The sequence below is a fragment of the Gekko japonicus genome, unplaced genomic scaffold (genome assembly GCF_001447785.1).
Source record: "Gekko japonicus isolate JY-2015 unplaced genomic scaffold, Gekko_japonicus_V1.1 scaffold4014, whole genome shotgun sequence".
Lineage (NCBI taxonomy): Eukaryota > Metazoa > Chordata > Lepidosauria > Squamata > Gekkonidae > Gekko > Gekko japonicus.
This window is the reverse complement of record NW_015167165.1, coordinates 79045-90032: the sequence shown is the minus strand read 5'-3', so window position 1 is coordinate 90032 and position 10988 is coordinate 79045. Positions and strand designations below refer to the sequence as shown.

General features: G+C 40.8%; 1 protein-coding gene across 1 annotated transcript in view; it reads right to left on the bottom strand.

The window, feature by feature from the left end:
• PDE5A (phosphodiesterase 5A) overlaps positions 1 to 10988 on the bottom strand; it is a 94080-nt gene that overhangs the window by 4146 nt on the left and 78946 nt on the right. Inside the window, exons 13-17 of the mRNA XM_015413111.1 lie at positions 9986 to 10080; positions 2913 to 3000; positions 1433 to 1533; positions 1265 to 1342; positions 127 to 190 (exon numbers count right to left, since the gene is read on the bottom strand). Coding sequence (XP_015268597.1) covers positions 127 to 190; positions 1265 to 1342; positions 1433 to 1533; positions 2913 to 3000; positions 9986 to 10080 — 426 coding nt within the window. The remainder of the gene's footprint in view (positions 1 to 126; positions 191 to 1264; positions 1343 to 1432; positions 1534 to 2912; positions 3001 to 9985; positions 10081 to 10988) is intronic.

Below are 10988 nucleotides of genomic sequence, written 5' to 3'. Positions count from 1 at the left end.
TCATACAATAATTAATCTGCGTAAATGGTGGTGGTGACAGGCTAGATGGAACAGGATGCTCAGGAAAACTGCAAGGCCGTCATATTCTTGTCAGAAGAGACTGATCAAGCCCCTGCCAATACATACCCTTTGCTGAACTGGCCATGGCTTTGTTATCGCTGACAGATCACACGCAGTCATTAACATTGCTCTACAGAAAACCAAGAAACAATGGTTTTATACATCATAAAAATCCATACAGTCATAGCAACAAAATAAAACTGGCTATGTTGTTATTTTCTTTTCTTTTTTAAATAACAACAACAGGATAACTAGAAAATATGACACAGGAATCATTCATAACATCAATTGTTTCTGATGACTAAGTAATTCAGTACTATGCCATCTTTCCCCTAGTTTTCATTTTAAAAAATCCAACTTTAAAATGTTTTATAATGAAGACCAATTCTCCGTTCATGTCCAGTATCATTGACAATAACGGGCTCTATCAACTGTGATCTGGACAGGAATCTGAATACCTTAAAGAATGGAGTTAAACTGTTTTGAAATCAGATCTGTCCTCTGTTCTTAAAGCCTGTGCATGAGGCCAGATATAGGCTAGATGAATTCTTATTTAACATGGTCAGATTAGAAAGATGACATGCATTGGCTATATCAGTCACTTCACTTACACATCATAAAGTAAGCAGAAGAGTTGAAGAGCTTTGCAAAGCTGATGCAGATCAGCTGAACCAAGTGGCAGAGGCCTCTCATGATCAATTCAGCACTGAGGTCTGCTAAGCCCTCTTCTACCCACCTATAAATTGTCATACTCATTGCCCTTTGCTTTTAGATGAAATGCCGTCAAGCAGTATTGCAATACACTGGTGACAAACCCATTCTTGTTGCTTCAGTAATAACTCTTTGCAAAAACAGATCTATTGTCCCTAAACTGTAGCCTAACCTCGTAGATACAAAATAAATGGTTCCCAAAAATTCAAAGCATACCAATTTCAACACTCCAGTGCTTCAGGACAATGCACTTACAGCACAGGAACAATATGGCATTCAGTCAAGCGTCCTGTACCCTGTTTGCATAGCTGCATGGCCGGCTGGTCACCAACGTTCATCACAGTAGTTCATTCTGTTCTCTTGTAGACCAACCCAACCACTCAATCAAATCAAAATCCTTGGAATGCTGGCCTAGGTGAACTCTACAGAATACAAACTAAGCTGACAAAATTACTAGACAATGTATCATAAACAGATTGTCTTTTTTACTTACAAAAACAGCTCCTTTTGATAGGGGTCTTCCAGGCTAAGCTGTTTCTTTCTCAGAAGGTCAAAGAACTCCCCTCTCCTCCTTAAAACAAGGGGAAGAAAAGGACAAAAGTCCCACAGCTGAACTGTGACTTTTCCAAGAACAGCAGGCAATAATGTAACCATAACTTACTTGATGTACAGTGCCAGATCAGTGGCAAGAATAGCATGTTTTATCATTTTCAGGGTAGCTTTGTATTCTTCAACAGAAAGGCCGCTGAGAATCTCGTTTCCCTTTACAGACAAAGAAAAGTTTGTGATTACACATTAAATAGTCCACTAATTTGGCAGTTTCTTTTTAGATTTGATACAGTTCCATATTTTTTGTTACTTGTAAGAAAGTGGGCCAGGAGGCATATATTACAGGGAAGGCAAAAATCCCCAAAGTTCCTAGGCAAGCAGAATAGGAGGAAAATGCCTTCTCATTCCCAGATATAAGCTTCTGAGTAGCTCCATTGACATCTGCTTGTTTTGGCTGCTTTGAAGAGAACAAGTGCTTGAAATCTATGGTGAGAACCCTATTAGACCTATGACATGACAAAACAACAACAGACAGCCTAACCATTTAAGAGCATGCAAAAGGGTACTACAAGCCACTTGATATCCAGGGATGCTTCACTGGATATTCTTGTCTTCTTGTAAAATAGCAATAATTCACAATGGGATTGTCTCGTCTACACAGGAAAAATTCATTTCCATAAGACTGCTATAGGACTATAGCATGAGAAGACAATATCCAGTGATGTGTGGATGAAGCCCAGAGGTCTGTTTGGACTGCTGGACCTTGACTCATGTTTTACTGCACAAGTGGGACAATCCATGATCCTGCATTGTTCCCGTCACCATCCAGTCCCACCACACTTTCATGTGATTGCTTCCAGCTCATACGTGAGCTTGTATACTGCAGCTGCACCAGCATATAGCTGCACTGCCTGAACTGGTGACTGGTTTAACACCATTGGTCACTTTGCCACACCAGTGCAGTGCTACAGTTCATATTACCTCACAGGCCCAAGAAACCTCACACTTCATCCTGTCAATTTTATGGATAGCCAAAACTGTAATAGGATTAGGTATACTTCTTCATTCCAATCTTACTATGACCACCTCTAGCAATATGTGCAGAGACAGCTACATGTATAGGAATTTATTTGTGAAGACATCCAACTATGTCATTGTTTGGGTAAGACATGGATCCTGTTCTAACTGGATACCTTACGGGATCTTTCAGTTTGCATCACGTGTTTGAAAATCGTATGAGGGAGTAACACCCCTTACATTCTTCTGTAATGATGCTGTATGTCTCTCAACAAGACTTGATCCTGAAATACTAACAGTACAGCTGTCTCCAGAGAAAGATTAAGGCCAGAAGCCTTAAGTGGAAAAGGTCCCTGTTCTCTCTGATCCAAGGCAGTGGGCATTAGCATGGTCCCCTGAGCTTATCAGGCAGCATTTGGAAAAAGTTTGGTAGAGTGACTGCCTTTGCCTTCTTTTCCCAAAAAGGAATAAAAAATAGTTAAGTAATGCATAATACTGGGAATCCATCCAAACCTAAACATGAAAGGGAATCAGTCGAGGATTTCTTGTGGCGCGTAACACAAAGAGCCATTTACCGGGGTGTTGAGTATCATCAAGCACTGATCAAAATGGTGATGTTCCATGATTGAATGACAGTACAGCTGGGCAAGGGGATGTTCACTTCTGAAAAGTAACACCAGAGAGAACACTTCAGGTACAACAGCTGCATAGTTGCTGGAGAAGGACACTTTCCAAGGGGAGGCGCGCTGGTCTGCAGTGGAAGAGCTGGATGTGAGTCCAGCAGCACCTTAGAGACGAACAAGCTTTTCAGGTAGGAGCTTTCAAAACCTCATACCTGAAAATCTTGTTGGTCTCTAAGGTGCTGCTGGACCTCAGACACAGAAAAGCTCTTGGAGACAGACAGCTCTTTTAAGAAGCATTTGTGTGTATGTGTGTGTGTGAGAGAGAGAGGGGGGGGGAGGGAGGGAGCGCTTCTCATGCACATTTCTTTTCCCCGCTATCTGCTTTGGTCAAACAGGTTTCATACTTTTGTGGGGGGGGGGAACATAAATACAGAGGCAAAAGGAGATGAGTGTACATTCCAAATTCCTCCTTTACACCACAGCTACCTCTTTAAAAGGTTATCACCTGTCTTCTGCCTCTATATGACAGAGTCCTTATGCCAAATTTCCCCATAGTTAGATTCTTAATTTGTATTATTGTCCCTGGTGGTTTTCTCCTCCTTCTTTCATTCTTCTTCTTCTATTCCTCCACCTTTCTTCCCAACAAAGTGTGCGTGTGTGTCATTGTGTGTCTATATCTGTGAGAGACAGAATGAGTGTGTGTATGTAATGTCAAGATCTGAGCAATAACTAACCAAAACCATGCAATAGCTTTTATGCATTGTTGACAGTTCTAGTGCTGTAATACAATTTAAGTTGGAGCCTGTAGAGGCCACCAACTCACAACAAGTTAGGCAAAAACACAGATGCAGGGTGAATAACAATACTGATAATGTACAATCAAAAGACAATCTGACCTGATAAAAAGGTGGCAAAAAGTAAAGTCAGCAATAAACTTTCTAAAACCAAATTACTATTAAATTGCAGTAGGGAACTACAAGATTCCTTAAGAAAATTTATTTCACAGGTGACTCCTTGTCTGACAATGCAGATATACAAATGGCACTAAAAATCGAGGGTGGCGTTCTGTACACAAAAAAATTAAGCTTCCAAATTCTGCAGCCAGAAATCCAACCACCGAACCCATAGTCAGAGAAGGTGCTTTCCCTGAACATTTGCTGGACTTTTGTCCAGTTCAGCTGTTCGGGCCCATTAAAGAATGAGAGATATGGGGTCCACAGCTAAGCTGTTGTTTAAATGGCTGCCAGCCATTTAAATCTAACACTGGGGTAGGTCTGCACATCACCTGTTAGATGGCTGTAAACCATTAAACCTGTCGGTTTCACTCCTCCGCCCCCGCTTCAAGTGGGAGGAAGCAAAACAGACTGCCAGACATTTAACCCTTCCCCGACAATCTCCCCCCCCCCGGCCGTGGGAGAAAATCGGAACTGAACTTTCCGGACCAGCTTGGTTCGGGTGGGGGCCTTTTGGCTTGGTTCAGGGGCTGCACTGAACCAAACTGGATTTTTTAGGTTCATGTCTATCCCTAGCTCATAGTTCTGTCTACCAGTTCAAAATCACATGAACTGCCAAATATCCCAACAGGATCCAGTCAAGTGCTTTCATCTCCCCAATCCTATCACCTTAGAAACGCCCATCTCACACGTAACAAACTAAGGATCAAAACCCCTTTCTCCTAAAAAACAGTTTAATTCACAGTCTCAAAGTATATAGAAGCAGTTTAGAATAGCTCCTTAATAGCCTATATTATGCTTAATGTATCAGTGGACAAAAGTTACACATAACTTTTATTTGAAACATAAGAAACAAGTCTGTTCTGAAAGTAAATCCTGTGTACTCTCTCAGACTGGTAATTGTGAACAATACATGGGACTATTTGTTGATCCCCAAGTGATGATGGTACATTGAATAGAATGCAGAGTTTAAGTCCCCCTCAAGCTCAAATTCTCACCCAGACACAATTTTCTGTCTCCAAGAGACTCTCAAAAGCTCACACCCATAAATCTGGTCAGTCTCGAAGATGCTACTGGAATTGAATCTAGATGTTCTACTACAGACCAACACAGCTACCATCTGAAACTAAAGTTCTCATTGGGTGACTGATGGCCCCATCCACTTCCCACCCTCAGAGGCATGATTTTCCCTCTGTTTTCCTTTCCCTGTCTGACAGAGCCACACTAGTAATATATTTTCTTCTTTGATGAAGAATTTTGGCTGTTTCACCCTGTCATAATACAATATTTTGGCTGTTGGCTCTGAGAGAAGGACCAGGAGCCTGCTTTAACTTAAACAACTTAAATGGCACTCAAGGTATTTTGAAATTCAAAAATAACAAAAATATTTTATTTAACATAGAGGGGAAAGGTCAGGTGAAATCAGGGGCTGAAATTTCTGAAGTAAAAACAATACATGCACAGACTTCAGTTTCAGGCTAATGAGAGTTTCTTAAGCTATTTACAGTGACGTAAATCTTTATGGTGAGAGGCTTTTGTTCCAGTGTTTTCCCCAATACACCTTCTTTGAGCATTCTCTTTTCGTTTCCAGAAGGCTGGTACAGTCTTTCCAGTACCCAAACCCCTTCTCTTGAAACACCAGTACTCATCTTTAGGTTTCTATAGGCAGTTCCTAACCAGAGCTAACTCCTTGTTTGACTGGGCAGGGAAATTCTCCTCTCACAAGAAGATCTATCCTCTTTCCTTTGCCTGAATGGGAGTTTTTGCATACTTCCCAAACTTTCTTGCCAACTTTCCCCCAGATCTCCTGTCTGCGTTAAACTGTTCTCAGTCAGGGCTGAATTCTTAAACTGTCAGTACTCGACTTCTCAGCTAGGGCTGAAATCAGACTGAATTCTTCTCTGTTGCTGATGGTAACCAATCATATCTCTGTCACTCAAGGCTCTTTGGCTCTGTGAAGAATTAACCCTTCACAGTCTTTTATCTGTTAACACAGCACTTCTAAGCTACTAAAAGTGCAGTCCATCACATGACCTAGGGCAAACCACTGCAGGTCAGCCTAACCTATTTTAGAGGGTTATGTTTATCGTACCCTGTGTTGAGATAATAAATAAAACTTGAATAGCCTAAATAGGATTCAACAGGAAGAATCAGGAACAGCAGCAAAACTGGGATTTGTAATGCTGTAGTCCTCACAAAAAGGACTTCAGAAACTGAGCTTTCCTATTTACAAATTACAAGTCTGTCTTCTCTTGAATTAAGAACCCCATAAATTCATAGCAATGAATCACTTGCAATTTACCATGAGAACTATTTTTATTTTATTTTATTTATTTTATTTATTTTATTTTGCAGTATTCTTTGCTGCAGAGGCAGCTGGGTAGGGTGCTGAGGGTTGATGGGAGTTTGTAGTTTTCGTAGCCTTAGAACTGAATTCAGGAGACTGTGAAAACCACATGTACCATTAAAACCAGCAGGAAGTCATGCTGGAGAAAACCGTGATGTGTAATTTTCTGTAGCAGGTTAATTTCTCCTCTCAAACAGAAAGTTAAGGCTTAGGGAGAGGGAAGCACCCATTTGTGTTTATATGCAAGCACATCTCTTGCAACGATCCCTTTCAAGTGTTTTTAAATGCCAGCCAGCCATTCTTGAGTGCCCACCCTGAGTCTTGACAAGAAAAAACAGTATAAATAAGAAAAAAACAAAAATATTTGGCAGGGTTGCTGGCAAAATTCTGAGCAGTTGCAGATTCAGCACAGGGTGTTCAGTCATCACTCACTGGGATTTAATCTATTCCCTCTCTGCCTTGGTTTGGAAGGAAAAGAATGTTCTTTACCCCTTCTCCAAAGCTGTCTTGCAAAGAAGCAGGGCACTATTTCATTCACCAGTTACAGGGATCCTAAAACCACTTTTCTAACTTACAATATATAATTAATGTGTGCAATTTATTGTCACAAAATGTGACAGCAGATACTAGTATTTTTTTTAAAAAACGAACATTTTCATGGTTATTTGTTCAGAGCCTATTTATCTGCAACAATTAGATGCTGAAAATAAGCAACAGATCACAGCAACATCATGCTATGCTTGTGAGGATCCCAGGGGCGGGTGCCTCTTCTAGCCAGAGTGCTGGAACAGATGGACTTATGATCCAATGAAACAGCACAATTCTTATCTTTTATATTTTATTTACATACTTCTGATGGGTGGGAAGAGGGGAAGCTTTATGCCAATGAAGAAGTTGTAAAAGTCCATTCCATGGAATACAATTATCTCCTGATCATGCTTTCAGCTCACTGATTCTTTTTAAGACTCCAGTATTCAAAAAACAGTATCTTGAGCCAAGTATTGTAGGCCTCTCTGCTCCCACAGCCCACAAAAAACACACAAAAAAAGCACCCCCCCCACACACACTAATTCTCATTTTAATCTATTCTTCACTAGCCTGGAGAGATTTTTTAAAAATAAATAAATAATGGAACCATTTTTAGTCTACAGACAAAATGTTTTTAAAAAGCAATAGTCTCTAATTTGTGGTATGCATAAATGCTGGGCTTCACTGTCGACATTTTCCCAGGACATTTTTGGAAGGATGATGATGCAGCCCCAGATGTTTTCCTGGAAATAATTTATTCTTAAATAAATAAAGTTTTAAAAAATAGCCATCTAATTCCAACTACAGCAAATCTGGTGACGGGGGGATAGGGGTTGAGAGTGAGTTGCTCTCTAAGAGGTTCATTTTTTGGGGGGGAAAGGAGAGAGTGAGTTGCTCTCTAAGAGGTTCATTTTTTTTTTGTTCTGCTGTACCGTGATCTTAACATGGAACTGGGGAGCAGTGAGCACTGTCATTTTTGTCACTTGTTTGTCCCTATTGCTTTGAATCCCTTCCCCTTTTCCACAAATGTTTTGCTCCCTCTAGGACTACTAGAGAGAGCAAAACACATTGGGGGGGGGACCCCCTCAAGCAATAGGGACAAACAAGTGACAAAAATGACAATGTGGAGCATCCTCAGTTTCCTGCGAAGTTTCATGTCACTCCTACTCTGAAGTCGTCTAACAAAACCTCCTCACAGGGTTTTCTCCCATGGATAAGATTTGCCATACATGAATCACCAACTCAAAGGGGATCCCATTGAATAATTCAGCACTTTAATACAACACTCTTCATTTAATGTGCTCCTGACAAATACTTGGACAGATATTCCCCTGAGGAGGAGATCCTACAATTTTCTTAGGTAGCCTAATCTCAATAGGGCCAGCTTATAAGCAACTACAACTCCTCTTAGAGGAGTTGCCGTGAGCAAATGTCAAATGTCCTCTCCCCAATGTTATTTTACATCTATATGTGCCCCCACCCACCCAGCTGGTGCAGAGTTTCAGGCTGGGTTGTCATCACTATGTGGATGACACCCAGCTGTATTTGCTGATGGACAGCTGGCCAGATGCCGCCCCATCTATTCTGGTTGAAGGGCTGGAGGCCATGGTTGGATGGCTAAAGCAAAGCTGGCTGAAACTGAATCTATCAAAGACAGAGGTTTTGTGGTTGGCTGGGTGGGTGTTCAGGGTTGGGATGCCAATTCCTGGCCCTTGACAGTGTACCCTTAACACTGGTACTGACCGCCAGAAGCCTGGGTGTGCTTCTGGATGCCTCCTTATCGATGGAGGCCCAGATCACAAATATTGCCAAGCTAGTGTTTTTCCAGCTGCGCCAGATCAGGCAACTGGCCTCCTAAGCCATGCAATGGTCACCTTCAGGCTAGACAACTGCAGGGCTACCCTTGAGACTGACCTGGAAATAATAATTGGTCCAGAATGCAGCAACCTGAGTCCTTACTGGGACCCCACTGACAGCACACAGTCAACCAGTGCTTTGCCAGCTGCTGCTGCACTGACTCCAGATTGAGTACCAGATCAGGTTCAATGTTTAAACAGTCTGGAACCAACATATCTATGGGACTGCCTCTTCTGGTACACCCCCCCCCCCCAAGAGCATTACACTCTGGAGTCAAGAACCTCCTGGCCTAAAAGATATCTACCTGTCCTCAACTAGAGTCAGGGTCTTTTCAGTCCTTTTGGAACTCTCTGCCTAATGACATCCAGGCTCTGCAGGACTTAGTGCAGTTCCACAGGGCCTGTAAGACAGAGATGTTCTGCCAGGCCTAGGGTTGAGGACAGCCACAGTCGCCATCAAGCCTAACCTCCTCCATCTCTCCTCTGCCCTCATGGGGAAAGGACATAAAGTGTCCTTAAAATGACATCAAGCCTGGCCTCCATTTCCCCTCTTCCCTTGTGGGGAAAGGACGAAAAGTATACTTAAACGCTATTCTGAAATAGTCTGTTATCGTTTTAATTGTTTTTAATGGCCTTAAATTTGTTTTATGGTTGATTCATAAATGTATTTATTGATATGATGTACACCACCTGAGCTCTTTGTATAGGAGAGGGCAATCTAAAAATCAAATAAATAAATAAAGTTTAGGTATCCCTGCTGTACTCCCTATACTTGTTTATATATTACATTTTTATACTGATCTTCCAAAGAAGTGGAGCACATTCCTGTCCCATTTTAGCTAGGTAAGTTAGGCTGAGAGTAACTGGCTTGAAGTCAGCCAGCAAATTTTGGGGCTGAATGGGAGGTCTGACAGCTCCACATTGTCTTTCAATTTATCAGATTTGTTTTCTTTCTGTATTAATGGAATTCATGTAACTGTATAAATCATTTGTACACACTATCTAGACATGGGTTCTGAGATTTAGCCTAAACACTCCAACTCTCACCAAAGAAATGAATTGCAGTGAATGAACTTTCACCAACAATAAAGGCTATTTAAACTAACATGCCAGTACAAGGCACATTCTGGCTTTATAAAAGGCTTCCAGGATGATCTTGTGCTTCTTACTGGATTCCTATTTACTTTGATCACCTTTTTCTTGTCGTATCTCACTTTAAATGCAACAGAAGCTCTACCTGTCGCACTCATATATATATGTGTGTGTTAGCACAATAAGTATTAGAGAACAGAAGCCAAATTAAATCCCGGTCAGCTCTCTGTTTTGCTCCCCTTCACTTACCTCTGTATGTAAGAATTATTCACCCCTCTGTGGTCTAAATCATGGCTCAGCGCTGCAATCAGCAAAGAAAGGACTTCAACGTCAGTAAGTTTGTTCTGAATGTGATATGAAATGCAGGAGGGAAAAAAGATAATTACACTTAACATGAAGATGTGCAATTGACATGAATGGTATTATGGTTTCCTGTCTTTACTGCAGGTATTTTTGAACCCAGATAAGGTTCAAGTATCAACACACTTTTACACAGCAAAAAAGCCCTGAATTTATAAGTATGTTAATAATATATGATGGTTCATTACAAACAATACACTACACCCTGAAGTGTCAGGAATGACATGGCAATGCAACCAATTAAGTTCCATAATATAATGTTGTGTCTTACACTAAGGGGTTCTTTTCCCCTAACTTGCTCCTGGGCCATCAAGATACGAAGCATATAAAGTACAACAAAAACCATGCATAATTCAAACAAAAGTAGATCATTTTTTTGCTTTTCAGTTCTCAGGCATCTAAAATGATTTGGTTTCATGAGACACTAAGCTTTCAATTTTAAAGAAAACATACTTTTGCCTAGAATGGTTATAAAGAGGGAGACAGCATCTGAAAAAGTTTTCAACGCATAATGGATGGAGACGTTTCGCTTTGTTTGTTTGTTGCCCTTTTATGCCCTACCTATTTGACAAAGCAAAAAGTGGAGATTCACAGTATGGAAAAACTAACAAAAGACCAGAAATCCATTAATGTATAAATGAAGAATTTATAAAGATAACTTGTAAATATTTATCAAATGTTCCAATCTGAATGAAGAATATTATACAAAATATCTCTGGTGTCAGTTCAATATTGAAAATGCCTCCAAGTCCCAACAAATTTCCTATCTGAGTCAGTCCTTCTCAGTGAAGCAATAAAGGTCTGATGTTGATGGAGATAAGGTGATGGGGGCAATCACCTTGTCTCCATCAACATTGGACCTTATTGCTTCACTGAGAAGGACTACCTATTT